Source organism: Zalophus californianus, chromosome 1 (assembly GCF_009762305.2).
Source record: "Zalophus californianus isolate mZalCal1 chromosome 1, mZalCal1.pri.v2, whole genome shotgun sequence".
NCBI classification, from domain to species: domain Eukaryota; kingdom Metazoa; phylum Chordata; class Mammalia; order Carnivora; family Otariidae; genus Zalophus; species Zalophus californianus.
In genome coordinates, this window is record NC_045595.1 from 110963854 (window position 1) to 110985611 (window position 21758).

Here is a 21758-nt window from a genome sequence, read left to right on the forward strand (position 1 = left end):
TAGCTAGGGATGAAATGAGTTGTCTGGGATTTTCTTCCAAATAAGCATGGCAAGTAGAATGGTAAATTGGTAGGTGTGAACAAGGTTGGCTGACCACGAATTGATTATTTTTGGAGCTGAGAAATGGGTATCGTACTACTTCTATTTGAAATTTCCCTTAATAGAAATTCAAAAATTGATATACTTCAGGTTTTAAATTCAGGTAGAGCAGTAGGATGTCAACTTCTTGACAAAAACCTGGAAAACGGGTTTTCTTTTTGCCTGTTGCACAAGGCAAAAATTAGGGTACCTGAAAAAAGTCATCTTTGCAAAACCATCTCTGACATTCAGATCTTACCCCACATGCAGGTGTATTCTCTGCATCTTCCATCTTCACAAACCTCACCCGTGGTGCTCTTTCCAAACAAGGGTAAGTAAAGTAGGTAAAAATTGAAGCACTACTAAGAATTCAAGATTAATCTGTTAAACACAGCCTTTGTTACTTTTGCCTTTGCCTTTTTTCAATGCCTGTCTTGTAAAGGAAATAAACGGTTTCCTGTTTAGATATAGTTTAGGCTTTTAAGAAAGTTACAGTTCAGCATTACGTATTTACAAGATCATCTATAGAAAGAACGTTCCTAATACTGTTCACCCCCTTTCAGAAGTTATTCTTTCATGCTAGGCCATGTTAGTTTCTAGTTAGAAACATAACTGATTTAAGTAGCACACCCAACATTTTAAAATCCAGATGAGTCTTGTCTCCTTCAATGTAGTTGCCTTTTCTTTTTCCAGCCCCAATGCCCACTGTTGGTGAACATGTTTTTTAAGTCTTTGGGATCATCTTCAGCAACTTTTTTTTCTTCTTTTAACATCCTTACAGCAAATCTTCCTATCTCTGTGAGTGTATTTCATTTTTTGATACAGCAAAAGAAATCATTTGGAGCCAAGTCTAGTGGACTAGTAAAGTATCAAGTTGTGTTAAAAAATGGAAAACCTATTTTAACTATAAAATAATGAAATCATATATGGCCCTTTAAGATTTCTAAATTCAGGGGCATCTGGGTGGTTCAGTCAGTTACAGCATCTGATCTTGACTTCAGCTCAGGTCATGCAGGGTTGTGGGATCACCCCACATCCAGTCCCATGTGGAATCTGCTTGAGTTTCTCTGTCCCTCTTTATCCCTCCCTGCTTATGCGTGCTCTCTAAAATCTTTAAAGAGACTTCTAAATTCACTTCCAAATTATTGGGAAAATAACTCTCAGTGTAACTTAAAAAGTATTCATTTGAATATAAGGACTTGTGGCTTTTTCAACAAAATTTCATTTTCTTTGTGGTCAAACTTTATCAGCCCCAGCCAACTCTGGGAGAGCCTCATTTTATTACTGAATCCTCCTAGCCTAGATAAAAACCATCACTAAATAGCTAAAGAAAAACTTTAAAGGTCAGTAGTTGGATCTAATTTACTGTCATTTTAAAAGTTTTGATTTGTTCAAGAGGGTAGCTCACTTAAAATAACCTTATGGTATCATTTCTTAAGTTAGTTTTCAGTACTATTTATGTGGCAAATGGATTTCCATTTGAAGACTGGTTTAGTGCTACAGTATAACATTTACTATTACATTGTTGCACAACTCCTGTTTTTTCCATATATAAGGCAAAGACTTTTACAATAGCTCCCAATGCAGATAAGAACTGCATTTAGTAATCTCAAACCATAGCTAATAGAAGAATAGGTTTGTCAGAAAATCAGTACAGGCACTTTACTATTAAATTTTTACTTTTTAATAATTTATTTAAATAAGATATTTGAAGCAGTTTAGAAAAACAAGATTTGTATTTTATTTCCTTGTAAAAATCTTTACACATGCAGACAAACCAGTGTTAAGAAAGTATTCACCATCATTTAAACAAATAACCACTTAAATAGAACAGTGTCTGCAATTTTATCTGTATAAAAATAAGATACATTTTTACAGAATTCACGCTCCAGTTCTTATAGCAATAACAATACACAACTATAGTAAGTACAATTGAACCTGACCATGGTTTTCAATTAGATACTGCTAGGGCATTTTAATGTGCAAAAAAAAAAAAACCCAAAAACAAAAACCAAAAAGAAAAAAAACAAGAAAACAAAAACAAAACAAAAAAAACATAGTTCTTTCCAAAAGAAAATGTCCTCAGTGTTTCTAGAGACCTAGAGGGTTTTAAGAAATCAAATCCTAATCAGTTTGTTTTTAATGTTTTTGATTATGAGTCCATACATCACACTGTAGATAGGCAAAACCAGGAATTGATGCAGGCTCAAAGGAAGAAAGTCAGCGCCTGTGCCTGCTATGTCCTGAGCGACTGCCACCATGGTGCTTGCCTTTATGGGACCTCTCAAAGGAGCGAGACCTTTCACGCCTGTCCCTATGATGTCCCCTTTCATGCCTGTGTTTCTTGGCAGCATCTGAGTGATCCCGAGACTTGCTCTGAGATCGAGAACGAGATTTTTTCCTTTTATGACCATGTCTATTAGAACTTTTTAAATCATCTCTGGTATGCTTGGCCTTAAGGTGAGGAGAACCATGATTATGATGTCTTCTTGGGCTTTCACTGTGACTGCGTGACCTGCTTCTTGATCTTGAGCTGTATGTTCCAGATCGGCTCCGCCTATTATTATAACTTAGATAATAAAAATTTGAGGTTTAGATTTCAGTTTCTGCTGGGAACAGATTATTTTTGGTGGTGCTTATGACAAGTTCAAAACAAAACTATTGGCCTGTAGCAGTACAGGCCAGATGGAAAACTTTCATTAAATCTCCCTACCCCTAACTCCCGTCCAACCTATATTAGACAAGTCTTAAATGTACTGGATGTCTCTATATGCCAAAGTAATTTTTACAAAGTGTCCTGGATAGCTATGCTTTTTACTGAGTATCTCCCACATGCTCAGAAGAGCCACTGAATGTAGACATAAGCAGCCAGCGATCTAATTACAAAGCTACTAGGAAAGACTCTTTGGCTACGATCGACTTGAGTTTTGGTTGTTAATTAGCAGTTAATAAAATATTAATATTTTCTAACTGATATTTTCACACATAAGGATATTCTAGCTTTCCAAAGCACTTTGTGGCCAGCCCCTACACTTCTTCAAAAAATGGGCAAAGACAGAATAGAATGCTCATAAGCTACACCACCCCAAAATAAAAAAAGCCACATATAAGCAGGATGTATTTCCAAATTCATTTCTCATAATTTACCTCATGTTAAAAAACTAAATCTAACCCAACTGTGAGAACATCTACGTTCAATTTTTTTAAAAATAGGAACCTTACTCCAAATAAGACTGCTTTCTCTTAGAGAATATTTACTTACTGTCTTCTTGGAGTATGTGATCTAGAACGTGATCGCGTTCTTGACCTTGATCGACTAGCACTTCTGCTATTTCTACTTCTCTTGCTGTCTTTCCTTACACTTAAAAAAAAACAAAAATAAAAACCCCATTATTTTAGATACATGTTTAGTATGTTAGAAATTTAACACATAAAAGATTCCTTAGACCAGTTTTCTAACTCAAGTATACTCACCCATTGTAAGGGCTTTTGGAAGCCTGTTGTCTATCCTCAGGTTCTTTCTTGACAGTCTTCACATTAACGGAAATTGGTGACTTCTCTTCAGCTTTCACTTCTCTTGGTGATGCTTTAAAAAAAATAAAAAAAGACATGTTACCCATTGGGACTTAACAGAGGGCCAAAAAGTTGTTTCTAAATGTAAATCAAAGTACCATGCTTTCAAGTATTAGTCTTAGTCCTGAGTTGACTATCATGGGAGAAAACAGTAACAGCTTCTCTTATCATTGTTTATACGCCACTATTAAATGCTAAAGCTTTTTTAAAAAACGAATTTATTTTATTTATTGGGGGGGCGCAAATGGAGAGAAAATCTCAAGCGGACTCTGCACTGAGTACAGAGCCTGACATGGGGCTGGACCTCACACCCTGAGATCATGACCTAAGCCGAAATCAGGAGTCGGATGCTCAACTGACTGAGCCACCCAGGAGGCCCTAAGTGCTAAAGCTTTCTAATAACCACACACCTGCAGTGCCTAAATCATTTCAATTCTGAATATATCTTACATGGTTTAGAGGCTGGAGAAAATCCACCAAGGGTTGAAAGGGCTGGAGTTCCATCGGGATTCAACCCCTTTGCTTTTAATTTGGCTTCTTGTAAGGCTACTTTTCTTTTCTCTACTTCTTTTTCCAGCAATTCATAGTTTGGCTGATGGAAGAAAATGAAGTTAGTATTTTTCCCTTAATTAGTTTAGACTCTTAAGTACTTAAAAAGTATTAATACAAACATGAGTAAACAACTACCTTTTTTCTGGTATAAAGCCTAAGCGTTTCTATGCAGATTTCCTGGATCTCCTCTTCCGTAGTACCAAAAAGAAGAAACCAATGGGGACGAGTTGGTAATGGAATCTAAACCATAAAAACAGAATGGTTTAGATCAAATTTCAGTTTTTATCAGGACTGCTAATTCTTGTGATTTATCCTATAAGAACAAAACAGGCTATATATACCTACCTGAAGAGCTCTAGCCGCAAGGTAGATACAAGCACATGCTATAGTCTCTGGTTGAAATCGAACAAATACATTGGTTCGAAGACTGTCATTCATATAATTCCTGAAAAATATTTCAACCATAAGCTTTGTACATAAACAAACAGTCCTTCTGAAGCTTACATAAAATTGGAGACTCAATCTACTTTATTCTTTTTTCTTCTCATATTTATATTCATATCCTCATATTCTAGCATACAACAATTCTTAACTCAAAAACCAGTAAGAGATAAGAATTTAATACTAGAACCATTCTTCAGTTTTCCTATATATGACCAAAGTCCTTTAAAATAATTCCATATTATTATTCCAAATAGAACTTTAGAAATAAGTTTTTATGTACTTCTAATTTTGACATAACTAGCTTCAGAAATGATAAACCACTCCAACAATACTTCGAGCCATTAATTATTGACCATCTCTCCTTTATCCACAATGAAAAAGCAGTGTCAACCAAGTTCTTTCAAAAACTCAAAATACTGTGACAGGGGTAAAAAAGGCATTTTCGGTAAGCACTCACCAAGTTATATTAGGAAATCTCAGCTACTTCAGAAAATTTAGGTAGGGAAGAGCAGTAAATATACAAAACAGCCTTGTTTACATACCTTTTTTGTGACTAAGTATAAACAAAAGCAATAAACTACTTCAGTTATTTAACTGCTGGACTTTTTTTTATTAGTGAACCCTCCCCACAATATCCCTAAAGTATTAAAGAAATTTCACGAATTGTTTAAAAGGTTAAAAGACTATTTCTTAAAAATCCTTACCCATGAAATAACTGTAAATGTTTTATAGAGCATATATTAAAAATGTCATGCATTTTATAAAAGCAATTAGACTTTTCTAATATTACTAATATTTACTGAGTCCTAAAGAAGCATGGCACTCATTAAGTCCAGAACATAAAAATTACATAAGTCCTGCACATCATCAACAGTCTTGAAAAAGTAGTTATAGCTGGACCAAATTCCTTGTTTTACCTTAAAATAAGCCAGCCCTCCAAATCAAACATCTTCATGTCAAAAGTTCAAGTTCTAAAGTGCTTATGTTTATATTAACATCTCTTTTAAAAATGTACTTCTATTATTATTCCTTCAATAGTCCAGCAGCTGTAATTCATCCAGTATGGGAATGGTGCCCATTTTAAGCTGCAAGTTGTAGTTTCCCTTGGTAGAATCCATGGTATACATACTAAAAATAGAAATCTAAGTCAAACTCCTAACAAAAAAAATCATTTAATTCATAATGGCTGGACAACAAATCTATCAAAATTGAACTACTCATTTTGATAGTTACAGGTATACATTATATACATAGGCATGTTGAATAGTTACTTCTAGAAGCAAATATACAAATCCTTTTGACACCCCGACAGAACTAGAAGATGCTGCCAGATGGATATGGACCACTTCAGTGAATCTCGGATCAGAGCTTGCACTGGATTGGCTGGAGAGCAGGGCAGCCAATCAGGCCATCCTGAGGTCATGGGCTGAAGTGCAGAGGGCAGAGTTCTATGACTTACCATCATGGACTACCCTTTAATTAAAGAGTAGAAAAAAGAACAAAGTTAAATTGAGTTCTCCATTGAAAGCAATTAGTCAAGCCAAGAAAACAGGAAGCAGAAATAAGCATTATTTACCTTTTGGTTAAAAAACAAAAAAAACAAAAAGCACCAAAACAAACTCCTCTCATTATTTTGGAAAAGGAAAATGAAACTTACTTTATTTCTGCTTCTGTTTTCCTGGCTAGGAAAGAAATGTAAAAATGTAACTTACCAGGCAGTCTGAACCAGGGTTTGATTACGTTCACATTCTAAGACTTGTAAATACATAACAATGATCTGAAGGACAAGGGAAAAAAACTCAATTTAGCATATCAGTGGGTCTTTCAGAGTTCAATGAATATAAGTAATTGAAATGTTAGGTGCACGTTTTAACTCTTCTACAAAACTGCATAGATAATACAGACCAACCTAAAATGTACATTATAGGCAATGTGGGTTATTATGCTACTAGATTCTATAAAAACTTTAAATATGCTCCAAAATGGCACAGGAAAAAAAATGAGAGTTAAATCAATTAAAAACAATACCTAATTTCTCATGAACACTTTACTATGTGACAGGCACTGTGGTAGATTTCACTTAATTTCCGAAGTACAATTCTCCACGTCCAAAAACCGTACAGACTATGTTTTTAAAGTTACACAATGAGTATGATCATATTATGTAATACGGTGGGTATTAAACACTACTCTTTCTGCAGTGAAGCTTATCATGTTTAAGTGTGATAAATAAATACTACACCTATAAACAGCTTCACAGTTGGAGTCAAGAGTTTTCTGGACCTGTATAATCAATCATTCCCATTTTACAATCTTGAAGATGTGGAATCTGAGGAACAGAGATATTTGCCAGTTACAGAGCTAATGGCATAGACAAGTTTCTATCGCAGATAGTCCTGTCCCCAGAGCATCCATATGGTAACCACTGTGCTCTTATGATGATCGTATGTAAGCTGAGAGATACTGGAGAGATCTATAAACTTACAGTAATGGAAACAGAGAGCGAGCAGCCACCATGCTTTGAACATTTTACTGTGCGACAGGTAGCATGCCAGGTACTTCTGTGGATGTGTATTATTTACTCCTAGGAATAAGGTACTTCGCTGTTTTCTAGGTGGGGAAACTGGGTTAACCACAGAGGAAAAAAAGAACTTCTCTATGCCCACACAATGAAGAGTGAAGATTTGAACCCAAGTCTTTTTGACTCCCATTTTAGCGTAAGTTTATAAAGAATGCTTTTTAAAACCAAGGTTAACTCTCAAAAATAACCGTAATATAAATTCATGTAAGATACAATTTTAAGAAAAACCCTAATACTTACGAATGTAATTTCTGCACTCTACAACTCACCTTATGGGGATGCTTGACATGAACACAAAATCCCAACTCCTTTAGCACCCTCCTCTCTGCCTTGATAACTTGATTTTTGGTGTTAATGTAGTTCTGATCAAGGATCAGGGGGCTTGGAGTCCTATAGTTTGTAAGAAATAAAATCAAAACTGTTTTGCACATCCAAAAAATTTTATTTGTGGCATCTCCATTTTCCCTTCCAACCAACTATTGGCAACAGAAACCAGCTTTTTAAACTCCTGCAAACAAGTTAAAGCATTAATCTTGTGCTGTCCAAGTTATGCTAATTAAACATATACTTAACTAAACTAAGTTTCTATAGAAACTAACTCGACCCCCTGTAGTGAAAAATTCACTCTAATGCTTCTTATCTAGCCTTTGTTGATCTTTTTCATGATTATCTTTTAGGTGTGTATGTATATATATAGATAAACTTAAATGATTGTTGCTTTATCATCACAAACCCCATTAGTCTCCACAGACTCCTTCCAATGACAAAACTAATTTGCTCTTGAAAATATTTACTATAAAGTCCTATAGATGATAACGATTTTACTCGTTTTCTAAAGTATCAACTCTTGGCTAGTTTATGGCCAAAGTAAAAATGAGAGAGGAAAAAATGGTAGGTAGCTAATCCAGATTCTCCTGAGTGGATAATTTGCTTAAGCAAATTCTTCTAAGAATCCACCACTGTCAAATAAAACCTGAAAACTAAAGATTCAGTTCAATTACAAAAAGAAATGTTTTAAAAATCAGATTCAAAACTAAACGTCACCAATAAAAACTAAGCTTGAATTTGGTCTGAGTTGTCATTATTAGGCAGAATAACATTCTTTAGAATGCAATGTAAAAGAGGAGGACAACCGTAATGAGGGAACCAGAACAACACTCAAGGTCTCTATTGCCAGACTGTAATTCTGATAGCTTCTAAAAAGCTGTAACGCAGAAAGCTATCAATGGTTCAATGCTTTGGAAAAGAAGACTATCTGATTTAAATCTTAAATTCAAAATGTTTCTTCTTGAGAAGTTTGTTTTCAGTCCGGACTTTTGGACTTTCATTTCCCAATGTCCTTCATTTGATACGTTTTTAGATCCAACCACCAAGAAGTACATTTTCATTAAGACATGATTATATGGTATATACATATGGGGAGAACATTTAAATATTTTTCCCCATACCGAATTCATTTTCAGTCAAAATATTCAAGATTTTTTGCTCTGGACAGAACACATCTATTTTTAAAAAATAGTCATTCTGTGTATTACCCCAAGTCACAACTCATTTTACCATGCACACCAAATCCAGAAAAATGTAAGCTCTATTTAAATACATCCATTTGAATATTAGAAAACAATCTGAAATTAGCTACAATTAATTAGCCCTGCAGTGACATATTATCTAAAAATCTGCTTTCATTTATTTTCCTTCCTAACACCCATCTAAAATTATAGCAACTGGAATTCTTATTAGACTATATTTCAAATTATTTCATACAATGATTTTTATCAAATTACATTAAATAAAGCTGGCAAATTTGGCAAGATGGAAACTAGCTTACTTAAAATACTGAAAATTAGCTTCCCTCAGTTCAATTCCTATTACAGCTATGAAAAGTGTGAAGAATGAGGCCACCAACTCGACAGGGGACTGATTTCTAACATAAAAATATAACAATAAATCTATCTGATCAGAACAATAGATTACAAGTTAAATGCTCTCTGGGAAAAAATTAATTTAACTTCACAGCAATCAATGTTCACATGAAAATGTAACCCAAAAATCTTAAGGTTTCTAATTTTTCAGGGTTTATCACCGTAACAGGAAATTTGGAAAAAAGTCAAATCCACACCTCAGACTCTCAGAACTAGTTATTTGATGGCCCTCCTTCAACATGTATTAAGAGACAGAATCTATCTCCAGTGTCGTATTTGCCTGCCACTAACTCAGACCGTAAACTGCACCATTACAGTCCTAAAATTTTATAAAATCAATTTTCTCATTTCCCCCTTTTTGTGTTGAGCAAACTCATCTACACCTTTTATTTACTAAGCCTGCTTTCAGAGTTGCCTTCAAATTGTCAACATTCATTTTTTCTGCAATTAACCAACTAAACACTTGTTTGAATAATGGCTACCATCTGATTCCCAAATCAGGCTTACTCAATTCATTAATTCTGCTTAAATGAACTATTTTTCACTTATTCTGCCACAATCTTCACGTCCCCTTCTTTGTGTATCAAAATCCCAGTAACACCAAAACCCAATTAAATAAACCACAAACTCATTATTTACTATAATGCAACTATATACTCAACTTCTTGCTTAGGCCTTCTATTACCTAATTTTGAAAGTTAACAACTTTGTAGGTATGTAATTTACTATCTTCATTTTGTTAAGAATTGGTTTTAAATCAAGAAAGGCTCAATGAACACATAATTTACAACTACCTTATGAAGATTATGTTGCATCAGAAAGAGAAATGTGTCCCAGTAAGTCAGCAGTATGAAAAGGTTAAAGAAAACCGTCTAAGCAAGTGGTTTCCTTACTTATGTTAACAAAATATCAATTTGTACTGCCTATGGCAGCAAGCATATAACACTGAATTGAGGCTTGCTAGAATTTCTTCATCTCCAATTCGGTAAACTTTCCAGTAAGTTTTAGGAGATGACATTCTTAAAACTCTTAAAAACAGAACTTTCATCTACTCAGAGAAAAAATAATTTTCAACAACCAATCAAACCTAACTCTACCTCTCCCGTTTTTGAGTTTGTCAGATTTTTCAAATTAAATGAAAAGAACAATTTTTAAATTTTAGTCCTAGGAAATCCTGGACTTTGATCACTGGAAGTTTATCTGGTCTCTCAGAATAACTGTTCCTTCAGCATAATTGATTTAGTTGAAATACAACTTAACAGAAAAAAAAAATTAGCAATAGGAGATCCAAACACGGTTGGTTACTCTCACTCATGTGGTACAAAGACCTAGAAAATTTGGAACTAGCTCTTCAACAGACTATACTAAAAAATGAGACCGAGTAGTTTACAGAGAGCAGACTGTTGTTCAATATACAGAAATGTGTAAGGCCTACTCCAAAGGAATGTTCCTCCTTTAGCAGTGTTTAAACTTAAGGCCACCACCCTTAGAACCACCAAAATAAACTGAGAAAGGTTGGACTAAATGACAAGGTCACTTAATACCCTTCCAACTTCATCTATGATCTATATACATGTTGAAAATACCACACCATATTCATCAATGAGTGGTTACACCAGTCTGAAGATATCTTCCTTTAGAGAAGCCTTCAAAGATGCAAGCAAGCTCCTTACAATTACAGAAAATGCTTAATTTTCTGGAAATATGCTGCATCTCTAAAGCAAATTAAAATTGGAAACTGCTAAAAAGGCAATTTTCTCTTTCAATTCAGCCATTTATTCCGAGCTTAATTATGAAACTACAAAAAATTTGGGGAGGGAAGGGGGGGAATCAAATAATCCAGGACAGGACTTGGGCATTGGTACTTTCTAAAAGCTCCTCTGGTGATTCAAAAGTGTAATCAGGACTGAAAAATGACCAAAAAGCTACAAAAATGATACATCCTCTGTAATTACCAAGATCACACTACAATTTAAAGCTATGAATAAACCAGATTAAACAGCATCATTAAGATAAACTGATATGCTATTTAACTAAAGTGTAATACTGATAGTACTTTCTAGTGATATTACTCTACATGAAAATATATCAAGCTATAGTTCTAATAACTTGGACAGCAAAGACAAAAGCTTATAACAAGAAACAGGAGTTTTTCTAAATGGTTCACCAGTGGCCAACCTGTTAGTCCCCGATTCCAGTGACCTATTCTCAGAGCACTGGCTTCTCCTTGGGGATTTTCGATACTTCACTCACTGTTGCCATGACGACAGCTTCATCTCTATGTACCACTCCACATCACCCAGGCTTTGGTAAATGTAGCTGGTCGCTGTATAGTCGGTTGCAAGGGAAAAAAGAGTTGAAGTTAATAACATATACAAGTTACGTGTCTGAGTAAACTTGTAATATGCATAGAAACACTTTTACATCCTGCTTTAAAAAAAAGGCTTCCATGCAATTAACAACTCCTTTTAAATTTCATGCTATTATCAACTTGTAAGATTGAGACAAAGTCAAATTCTCTGTAATAATGACCAAAACACACTATTACATCAGACACAGCAGTCAGTCAGGTGAGATGTTTTAAATTCCAAGGTTTTTATGGTTAAGAAGACCTACTCTGACATCAAGGAAGAATACACTAAGTCTCATAGAAAAACTTCAAAGTAGATAATCATTGTTAAGTGATAATACAATAGTTGGCTCAATGATTCAAAGAACACAGACAGAAAACTCCTTTAGGCAAACACAGAATCCTTTGACCAAGGACAAAAAGCCTTTTTATTACTGCCATTTTGTTTTAAACATCCTGAAGAATCAGCTAGATATCTAAAAACAAATTTTAGCTCAGACCATACTAAATACCAATTTGAAATCTTCCCAATTTCCAGGGATTCCTCACCAAGAAGCTATAAGATACTTTAAAATGAAATAAAAAATTAGTCTATCCCTGAACATGGTTAGGATGAAGGAGAAAAGATGGTGGAAAAAGAATATAAGAAAACTGAAAAATGCTGTGAAAACTATCTGGGTAGCAATGTTTCAGACTTTGTAACTAGACTAAAGATTACTGTTTGTCTCTGAATAAGTCCATTACCGCCAACTTATAGATTCAGCCAATAACGACCACTCACGTAGGATACTACTTTGGCACTGACACCCAACCCCAACAACTTAAAAATCCTTTTGTAACTAAATCCCATACTGTAAGTGTATCTAACATCACCACAATTTCTTAAAAAGTTAAAACACAAAAACTAACCTACACCAAGTATATCCTTCTGCAGCATGTACTGGAAGTCACCTCTAGATGCAGGAAGCCCTGCAACTGAACTTTTTGGCACTGCCTCACATGAACACATAGGTCGTCCACATAAAGTGTTGTCATGTAGCCACAAAATCTGTAAAATGACACTACTTGGTCTCTATTTTCTTACTTCTTACAAGATCAAATAAAATGGGTCTTATCTAAATGTAACCCAATCAGTTATTTCTCTACCCCACTCACTGATACTGTATCTGACCAAAACAAAATACCTGTTTAATCCCTTTGACTTCAAACTTCAACCTTTATCATCCTGCAGTCCTTTCAGATCCGGTATTATGCGATATATCGTAGTTCAATGTTGAGAAGTATTCTAACAAAAGCCAACCTCAATTGATAAAGAATTAACTGGGACTTCGAGTAGAAAAACATAATCTACACAAAACTTTGCCACAATATTAACTTGAACTGCAGTGTTCACACTTCCAGCCTTCAGTCTTCCAAGAGAGGGGAAGGGGGGAATAACTTACAGAATACACTCACACTTGAGCCAAACGTATTCCCTTTCTTGTTTAATCTTAAGCCACAGGACTGGCTTCACAGCACTGTTAGGATTGTCCATAAATGCAACTGCCTCTACAAACTTTAGATAGCTGGTTAATTGTGGTTTGTTTCAAATTAATTTAAGTATTAGTGAGCTCCTATGTGAATTTTAACACCTAAATTAAAGCCGGTTTTCCTTTGTATCAGTTTTGAGAGGAAAGAATGTTTTGATTTGATGATTGGTGCACAATACAGTAGCAGCAAGAAATACTGTGTTCAATAATGCCAATCTTACCTTTTTCCTCTTAACTGGCGCAGATGGTGAAATACATTAATCACATCTCTTATTCTTCTAGGTGCTTCTTCAATTTTTGATGCAAGATTAATACAAGCCATGGCAACAATCTGAAAGAACCCACAATCCAATGAAAGGTTGTTAGATTATAGCATTATCAAGTAAAATTAGGAAAAAGTGACTCCCTCCCCAAAGTTTAACTAATTCTGATGAAAAAATTTTAGGATACAACTGGGACTTTTGGTGAAATAAAAGTACGGTGAACCTTTCTAGGCCATAGACTTAACAGATATGCTGATACTATTTTTTTTTTTATTTTTAAGTAATCTTAATTTTGAATCCAGAGTCAAGCTCAAGTCTCCCTGGAGTTTTGAATTTGGTTAAAATGTTAATTTTTGCTAAGGGAGCACCGGGGCCTAAGATATGCTTTATAGCTTTCAAACACATTCCAAAAGTCTTTGCTTCTCGGTTGTTGAGAACTAGGTACAAAGGCCTAAACTAACCACTCCCTTTCTAGAAAAGCTGGCTGGAGACACTACCCCCTCCTTTCCGTTTCCGGATGAAGAAATCCCTCACACCCGCCCCCGCGATGCTTACCTCGAAACTGTGTTTGACGAAAGACTTGGAGTAGAAAAAACGATGAAACAACACCTGCCCCGTTGCCATCGCCACCTGCAGACAAGAGACAAGAACGGAAGCACAGGGGTCAGGCGGGCCCGCACCAGGCGCCGCCGCCATTTTGTGCCGCCGCTCGCTCCCCCTCCCCCTCCCGCCGCGAACTGCTCGCGGCCCGGTCCTCCCTTCGCCTCCGCGCCCTCCCGCCCTCGACACACCCAGGATCCGGCTGGAACCCGTGGCTGGAGAGCCCGCGAAGGCATCTCTACCCTAACGAGACACGGTGATACCGAGATGCAGTGGAAGGGACAGCGGGGAGGAGAGGCGCGCTCTGCCGGCCCGGGGCCGGCGCACTGACCTGCGGCAACCGGAGGAGAATGCCGGCGGCTTGGATGAGCTCGCAGCCCAGGATGCGCAAATCGGTCTCGCTGGGCAGGTCGAGCCCGTCCTGCATGGACGGGGTAGGGGAAAGCCGCTCCTCCGGAATCAGCGAATGATCGATGGTGAGCGAAACTTCCGAGTAAAGGCGGTCGCCGATCAGGATCCCTCCCGTCGTGGTCGTCGTCGTGGTCGTCGTCCCGGAGCTGGAGCCGCCTGCGCTCGGGGCGGCCGAGGAGGCAGCAGCGGCAGCGGTCGCGGTCGGGTGAGGCCCGGACGCCATAGTCTCAGCGAGCTGCACGCACGCCCAACGCAGCCGGAACCCGGAGCGAAACTAACCAGCGTCCTCGGCGCGACGGATATTCCCGTGACCGCCGGGTTCTGGGCCGCTTCACGCAGCGTGCGCTTCCGCCCTGACGTCACCACGCCCCCGCTGGTGCGCGCCAACTAGTCCCTTCAGGCCTCCCCTAGGCCTGCGCCGCGGGTGGAGCCGCGGGTCGCAGTGTGGGATCCTCCTGTCACCTGGAGACCTCTCGGCTGGGGTCCCGGAGAGGTCGAGGTGCCGTCTCTTTAGCTAAAACAGGTTTTAGCCGCCGCGTTTTTAATAGTATTTGCCACGAGTGTAAAGAAGGGAGCTTCCACAAGCTATTTTATCCCCAAGGTAGAGTTGGCAGAAGTTGCTCTAATCCCTGCGCGATTTCGGTAGTTTGTCCAGAACGTGCGTCTCTTTGCTTCCGTCTCTCGCCCTCTCCTAACTTTCAGCATTTGCGTGGCGCAGTTCAGCGGGTACAAAGGGAAACTTAGGGCCGACCTTCGCCCGCATTGGCGGGTAGAAGCAGTTACTCTGCTGTCGTGCTCGGACGAATTTGTAGTTTGTAAAAGTGGAATCTGGAGAGGGCTGCTTTACTGTATTTCTTTTAGACAACATGAATGTGAACTACATTGGTTCCCCCAAAAATGACATGCTCATCGGAGCATGTAATTTCCCGTGGTATCGATGTAAAGCGAAGGCTTCATAATGACCGGGAGAGAGGCTGCTTTTGCCTGTTCGCTTGCGAAACTCAGGCCCGAGTCAGTGATATGGCCACAGTTTACAGTAATCTGGAAAATCCCTAGTTTCCAAAAATAGGGCGAGAACTTTCCAGAGGTAATTGGATTATACCCAGGGATCAATGTATTCATGTTGGTTACCACAATTAGGCAGAATGGGAGAAATCAGTCTCCTTTGTGTTTTTTTTTTTCCTCTGGGATGTTAGCAATTCCCAGAATTTCCTCAAATTTGAAGTAAAAATAACGATACTGATACAAACTACTAGAGTCTAGAGTTGGAAGAAAATGATATCTTGGTTTACTCCAGCTATCTTTTTATCCCACACTTGAACTTCAGAGATGGTTGGCTAGGGATCAGAAGTCCCATTATCTTTCTATTACATAGCTGGAACCCAAGACTTACTTTGTTTAGTTATGAAAAGTGCACTGAGCCTTGGATCTTCAGAGCAAAGGAAGTTTGAATGCGTTTTGACATTTGTCAGTGATGTGAGTAAAGCAAAACAAACTCAGAAACCTCATTTTTTAAAAAGCATTAAATTAGTTTTATTTAGTAAATCCCTACATGAGTAATTCTGAACCCTGTCTGGGAAATAGAATCTTCTGGGTAGTTTTGAAAACATACTGATGCTTGAACCTTACCTGCAGAAGTTGATGTAATTAATTTAGGGTGGTCGCAGCCAGTGTTTGGATTTTGCCATCCTCCAGTGATTCAAATGTTCAGGCAGGGTTAAGAAATATTATTCCAAGACTGTAATTCTGGTGGTGGCTAAAGCAGTTAACCTCTCTGCCATCATCTCTTTGACCTTTCTGACCAGACTGTTTTCAAGGAAACCTCCCTTCCCAATATTCAAAGGGATTTAAAAATACTATTAACTTTGAAAACTTGGGACTCTTCAAAAACTAATCAATGATAGGCTATTTTCCTGATTCTGATAACCTGTGGTTATGTAAAATAGTGTTGGGGAAATTTGGATCAATGATACATGGGAATGCTGCCATTATTTCAAACTAAAAAAAAAGGCAAATTGGTAATATGCTTCATTGAAACATTGAGTTTCAATGAAATAACCACCTGTATTTTTAATAACCTGAGAGTAATATAATTTAACTTACTTTTAAGATACTTCTTAATGGAAATTTTTTTTCTCTTTAGGGGCTCTTCCACCCTTCCCTCCAATAAGCTGACTTGGTGATGTTTTGATATATTTTATAATATATTTTTACTCTCTAGGTCGTTGATATTTAAACTTCACAAGCATAGGAGTGAGCTCTGGGAAGAGGAGGGGTTCCTTGCTGTGTTCCTGATATCTTTTCTCGGTAGACTTCCCTGCTCCGCACCTGCTGTGTCTCACATTCATTTCCAGAAGAGCAGAAACACCCTGACTATTCTATGCTTTGGGCCTATTTCCAACTCCTGACTGTACCCCAACTTATATCTAATAGATAAGAGCATTTTCACTCTTCATGCCTTCAGCTTCAACAAAGGTGGTAAAAGAAGTAGGCCAACATTTTATTTGTTTAGCATTAACTCATCAAACTAATGTTACTTTTACTTTTAACTTAAAAAAGAAAAAAAGCCACGACTAATCCAGAGGATGGAATGCAGTAGGTCTAGTGGTTCTGCTCCACAAGGTTATCTAAGGACAAGGGGTTAAAAAAAAAAAAATTATGATTATCCTTTTCAGGGTCAAATTCCAAAAAAATCATGGTTTAGAAAATTGTTACATTATTTCTAAGTTATTTTGAAGAAAGTTGTTTTTCTACATACCCACTTCCAAAACATCAACATTTAAAATGTAGAAAGACTAAGACCTATTCAGTGTTGTAAAGTTTCCAGAACTGGGAACAGTAAAGCACACGCTTTAATTGTATAAAAGCGTTAGTAGAAATGTATTCAGGCAAGTGAGAGAGTTCCATTAGGAAGGGAAATGCTTGAGTTGTCACTTAAAAGAAAAATGGAATGGTGTGTCTGTAATAAATTTTGTATATTCTTTCTCAAAGAACAGATGTCCTGTTAGTAGACCCTGAGTTCACCCATGTCTAAAAGGAGATCAGTGATAACTAGAGTAAAGTTGCAGTTTTTACTGTTTTAAGCCCTCCAGGCTTCAGATGATGACTGGAGAGACAAATGGAATTATCATTGGCCTTCCTGTGACTACTGAAGAATCACATTCTTGATGCTTTAATCAGTTCTCGTTCCATTAAACTGTGTAGCCTCCCTGGGGATCATGTTTTTCATTATTATTTAAACTTTCAGGTTCTTTAACCCTAAAATCATAATTGATATAATCTCATTAATTTCTTCAGCAATTGGTATTCATCAGTAGACCACCAGAGTTTAATAACAACACTGTAATTTAGGCTAAACGCAAATGAAGTGAAAGTCCCCAGCAGAAGAAGCTACACTTAAGAAAAAAAAGATTTATTTTTATTTATTTGGGTGGGGGAGGGACAGAGGGAGAGAATTTCAAGCAGACTCCCCACTGAGCATGGAGCCTGACACGGGGCCTCAGTCCCAGGACCCATGAGATCATGACCAGAGCCAAAACCAAAAGTCAAATGCTCAGCCAACTGAGCCACCCAGGTGCCCCAAGAAGCTACACACTTAATAAAGGGAATGGTACGCACAAAGATAAATGTTAGGGTGACCAGTAAGTGCAAAAAGCAGTCAGAGAAGGGATAAGTCATCATGGTTAATGTGATCAGGGAGAATTTATAACTTTAGGAAGTTGCTAATCAAGTTTCTGTTTATAGCAGAGATCATAGAATATTTGACTTTACACATGAACTGTTCATGTGACTACATGATTTTTTTTTAGTCTTGTGGTTATATGACAGTAGATTTTGGTCTGGTTGCTGTCATCATTAAATAGTTATTCTGAAGGTAATTTATATGTAAGTAACCCTTAGGCATATACTGCTTGGCAAATCTCGTAATAGCACTGGCTTGGGCATTCTGCTGCCGGCTCTGCTGAGCGCTAGTTCTGAGGTTTTAAGAAACCATAGTTTTCTCATTTCTTAAAGTGAGGGAGTCCAACTGGACCCCTTGCATGTCTAAACTTCTGTGACTCTGCTTATCCAAACATCTTGAACCTCAGACTCCTCTTTGGTTCTTAATTCTTCTTTATTTTAGTCACCTTGTTCTCTTGTTCCTTCCTTCAAGGAAGGGAATTGTTCTCAAATCTGCTGTTCCTCATGCCTGGTCTTCTTGGCTCCATTCTCACCCATTCCTCATTCATCCAGGTAACTTTCTAAATCAATCTTTGAAATATCAATTTCAAATATCAATTTCCTCACCTCACTTTCTCAAATAAAAACTTTGGAAATAAAGGCTGTTGAGGCTTTATACAATATAAACTTACCAGGGCACCTGGCTGGCTCAGGTGGAAGAGCTTGCAACTCTAGATGTTGGGATTGTGAGTTCAAGCCCCATGTTGGGTGTAGAGATTACTTAAATTAATAAAATTAAGAAAAAAAGTTTCAATTTGCCTTGTCACTCATTTCCTTATCAAATTACCACCTTGCCTTATTCCCTTCTATGTCTCTGAACCAAGACCAGCTGCACTTGGCTCCTAACAAATACATAGTTACTTTCCTGATTTCACACTTTCTATTTCTCAAGCCTGCAACATTCTTAACTCTTTTCTCTGTGAATCAAATCCTTCCCAGTTGCTTGAGATCTAGATGAAGCTCTACCTCTTGCCAGAAGCCTTTCTACCTGATAGGGCTTGCATTACTTTTCCCCTTCTTTGGGTTCCCTCCTAGCATTTATGACCTCTAGAATACATTTTGACACATGATTTTATACTGTTACGCATTGTTACTTGATAACTTCATGAATGGGTGTCTTGACTCCTTAAAAATAGGACCATTTTTGCATTTATTTTCCATTGTCCACAGAACCTGGTAGACACTGTGCCTATGGGAGGTAGTTAATCAGAACTTATGGAACTCAATTGCCTATTTTTTTTTTCCCTAGTGCCTGGCATAGGAAGGCTGGTCTTGCCTTTTCCTTTCTGTCCAGCAGCCAGATCTATCCTCGGGTATCTGTCCTACCACCACAGCCATCTCTCCCTAATAGAGAGCTAATGTACTCCCTAATGGGGGTCCCCATTCGTCCTGTTCACTTTGCAGCACTCAGCCGTGTTTCCACTTCTGCTCTATTCTGTGTCCTTACGGTGGGCTACTTCTATAGCCCACAAGCTCTGTTCTATATAGGCATGAGCTGCAGAATAGGAGGCCTATTGGCATTGTTATAACCAGAGTTGTGGTTCAGGGACAGGAGCTCACAGCAATACAGTGGAGTAGTTTGATGTTTGAGTGTAGAGAGAGGCTCTGGGACAGTTTTTGGAGGTGTGTCCCGAAATTGGTCATGTGTGACTAAGAGTTAAGGCCAGTGCCAGTTAGATAAACTGAACTGTAAAGCCAACAAAACCATAGGTTTGCTTTGGGAGCTAGACTAATGTTAATATCTGGTCTGATCTCTTTTTCACACAGGAAATTAAGGTCCAAGGAGAAGGCTGCAAATAGTAGCTACTCATTAGTATTTGCTGATTGCAAATAATTCAGTGCAGGCTATGCTTGGGTGGATTCATTCTTTATGGTATTAAATGTGAGGAATTGGCCAACTAGTCTTGGTTTTAGTCACCTATTCAAGAGTAGTAAGAGTTTGTTGGTATGACTTCCAAACAGACTACATCAAGGGAATGTGGCCCTGCCAGCACCTGGATTTTGGCCCAGTGAAACTAATTTGGGACTTCCGACCTATAGAACTGTAAGATAATTTTTGTTGATGTAAGCCACTAGATTTATTGTAATTCTGTATAGCAGTTATAGGAAAACAGATGCAGTAAGATTAACTATTTCCTGATACTATTTTTTTTTTAATTTATTTGTCATAGAGAGAGCACAAGCAGAGGGAGCAGCAGGCAGAGGGAGAAGCAGCCTCCCTGCTGAGCAAGGAGCCTGATGCAGGACTTGATCCCAGGACCCGGGGATCATGACCTAAGCCGAAGGCAGACGCTTAACCGACTGAGCCACCCAGATGTCCCTCTTTCCTGATATTATGTAGGAAATGCTCCTCAAACTTTAAGATGCTTCACCTGGGTGGAGCCTGCAAGCCCCAATTCTAAAAAACACTCGTGAGTTGTGCTGGTCAAGGTCTATATTGAGCAGCAGGTTTTAAAACACATGAGATGATTTTATGTCTTTTATAACTCCCAGTATGGAGGAAGTAGAAATCCAATTGTTGAGAGTACTGAAGGCTCTGTCACTTAATAGCTATATAGATACCAACTTTTGGCAAATTACTTAATTTGCTTAAATTGCTTAGGCAATTATTTAAGTTCAGTTTTCTCACCAATAAAATGATACTGATAACACCTACCACGAAATACTATTTATTAGGTGAAATGGTTACACGTTAATTCATTTTCCAGTCCTTCGAAATGCAGATTATTTACCTGATGTTGGGCAGTGATTAAAATGCCTGTAATTCTGTCACCAAGGACTTTTGGTCTGGCAGCTGTGAACGTTTTGTATTCATTCATTCACTCATCTTTAAACTCTTATTTATTTGTTGGTTTTTTTTCAAGATTTTAAAGCGAGAAGAGTGAACACAAGCAGGGGGAGTGGGAGAGGGAGAAGCAGGCTTTCCACAGAGCAAGGAGCCCAATGCGGGGCTCGATCCCAGGACCCTGGGATCATGACCTGAGCCAAACGCAGACGCTTAACAAATGAGCCACCCAGTCACCCCTAAACTCTTATTTATTTGTTGACAACTAAGTACTAGGCTCTATTCCAGGCAATGGGGATATGGTGTTGAATGATAGATTCTGCCTTCAAGGAGCTTGTAGATGATACACAGATATACAATTGTGGTAATTTTGACTAATTTTTTTTTTAAATGGAAGGACCTTTGAGATAGTAAGTGAACAAAAGAAAGTTCCAGCTTGGGTGCCTGGGTGGCTCAGTTGGTTTAGCAACTGCCTTCAGCTCAGGTCATGATCCTGGAGTCTCAGGATCGAGTCCCACATTGGGCTTCCTGCTCAGCAGGGAGTCTGCTTCTCCCTCTGACCGTCCCCTCGCTCATGCTCTCTCTCTCTCTCTCGTTCTCTCAAATAAAAAAATCTTTAAAACAAAAAAGAAAAAGTTCCAACACCATACATGTAGTGTGATACTTTTTATATGAAATTAACTACATATATATGAACTACTAGTGAAATGAATTTTTAAGTGTTTCAAAATGCATATCTGAATTGTTTATTAGATTCAACAGATGTAAAGTTACTTTGTCAAATTGCCATAACAATTTCTAGATACCTTCAATTTCTGTACTTATCTCATTGACTACCCATAAGGAGCAGTTCAGAGTTTGGTGCCAGCCCATGGGCCATTCTTTGGTATTATTCTTTGAATTTTTTTAAAATAGCGAACATTTATTTCTTGTATAATTGCAATTGTTTT

The 21758-nt window shown here is 37.8% G+C and overlaps 1 protein-coding gene and 1 long non-coding RNA gene across 6 annotated transcripts; one reads left to right on the forward strand and one right to left on the reverse strand.

The window, feature by feature from the left end:
- Nucleotides 1-1744: 1744 nt before the first annotated feature.
- On the reverse strand, nt 1745-14663 carry CCNL1 (cyclin L1). 5 transcript variants are annotated; one of them, XR_003517940.2, is made up of 11 exons: nt 14224-14663; nt 13848-13922; nt 13251-13360; nt 7498-7618; nt 6360-6424; nt 4549-6120; nt 4339-4443; nt 4102-4243; nt 3553-3664; nt 3341-3439; nt 1745-2647 (listed from the first exon to the last, which is right to left on the reverse strand). XR_003517940.2 is itself a non-coding variant. In XM_027582780.2 (11 exons), the coding sequence occupies exons 1-11, from the start codon at nt 14524-14526 to the stop codon at nt 2299-2301; spliced, it is 1581 nt and encodes a 526-aa protein (XP_027438581.1). In that variant the 5' UTR covers nt 14527-14663; the 3' UTR covers nt 1745-2298. The 5 variants fall into 5 exon arrangements, 3 of the variants coding, with proteins under 3 accessions (XP_027438581.1, XP_027438584.1, XP_027438585.1); XM_027582780.2 differs by having other exon boundaries at nt 4549-4648; XR_003517941.2 differs by lacking the exon at nt 1745-2647 and having other exon boundaries at nt 4549-4648; nt 6107-6120.
- Nucleotides 14664-14775: 112 nt separating this feature from the next.
- On the forward strand, nt 14776-20234 carry LOC113916443. The gene is made up of 3 exons (XR_003517942.1): nt 14776-14904; nt 19986-20067; nt 20195-20234. It is a non-coding gene; the product is annotated as an uncharacterized LOC113916443 (long non-coding RNA).
- Nucleotides 20235-21758: the final 1524 nt, after the last annotated feature.

Excerpts from the sequence above, each read along its gene's own strand:
- CCNL1 (XM_027582780.2), bottom strand. The coding sequence starts at position 14,526 with ATGGCGTCCGGGCCTCACCCGACCGCGACCGCTGCCGCTGCTGCCTCC. Across the intron at positions 6,425-7,497 it reads ATGTCAAGCATCCCCATAAG|ATCATTGTTATGTATTTACA; the intron begins GTGAGTTGTAGA and ends CTTGTCCTTCAG. Across the intron at positions 3,665-4,101 it reads TTCTCCAGCCTCTAAACCAT|CATCACCAAGAGAAGTGAAA; the intron begins GTAAGATATATT and ends TTTTTTTTAAAG.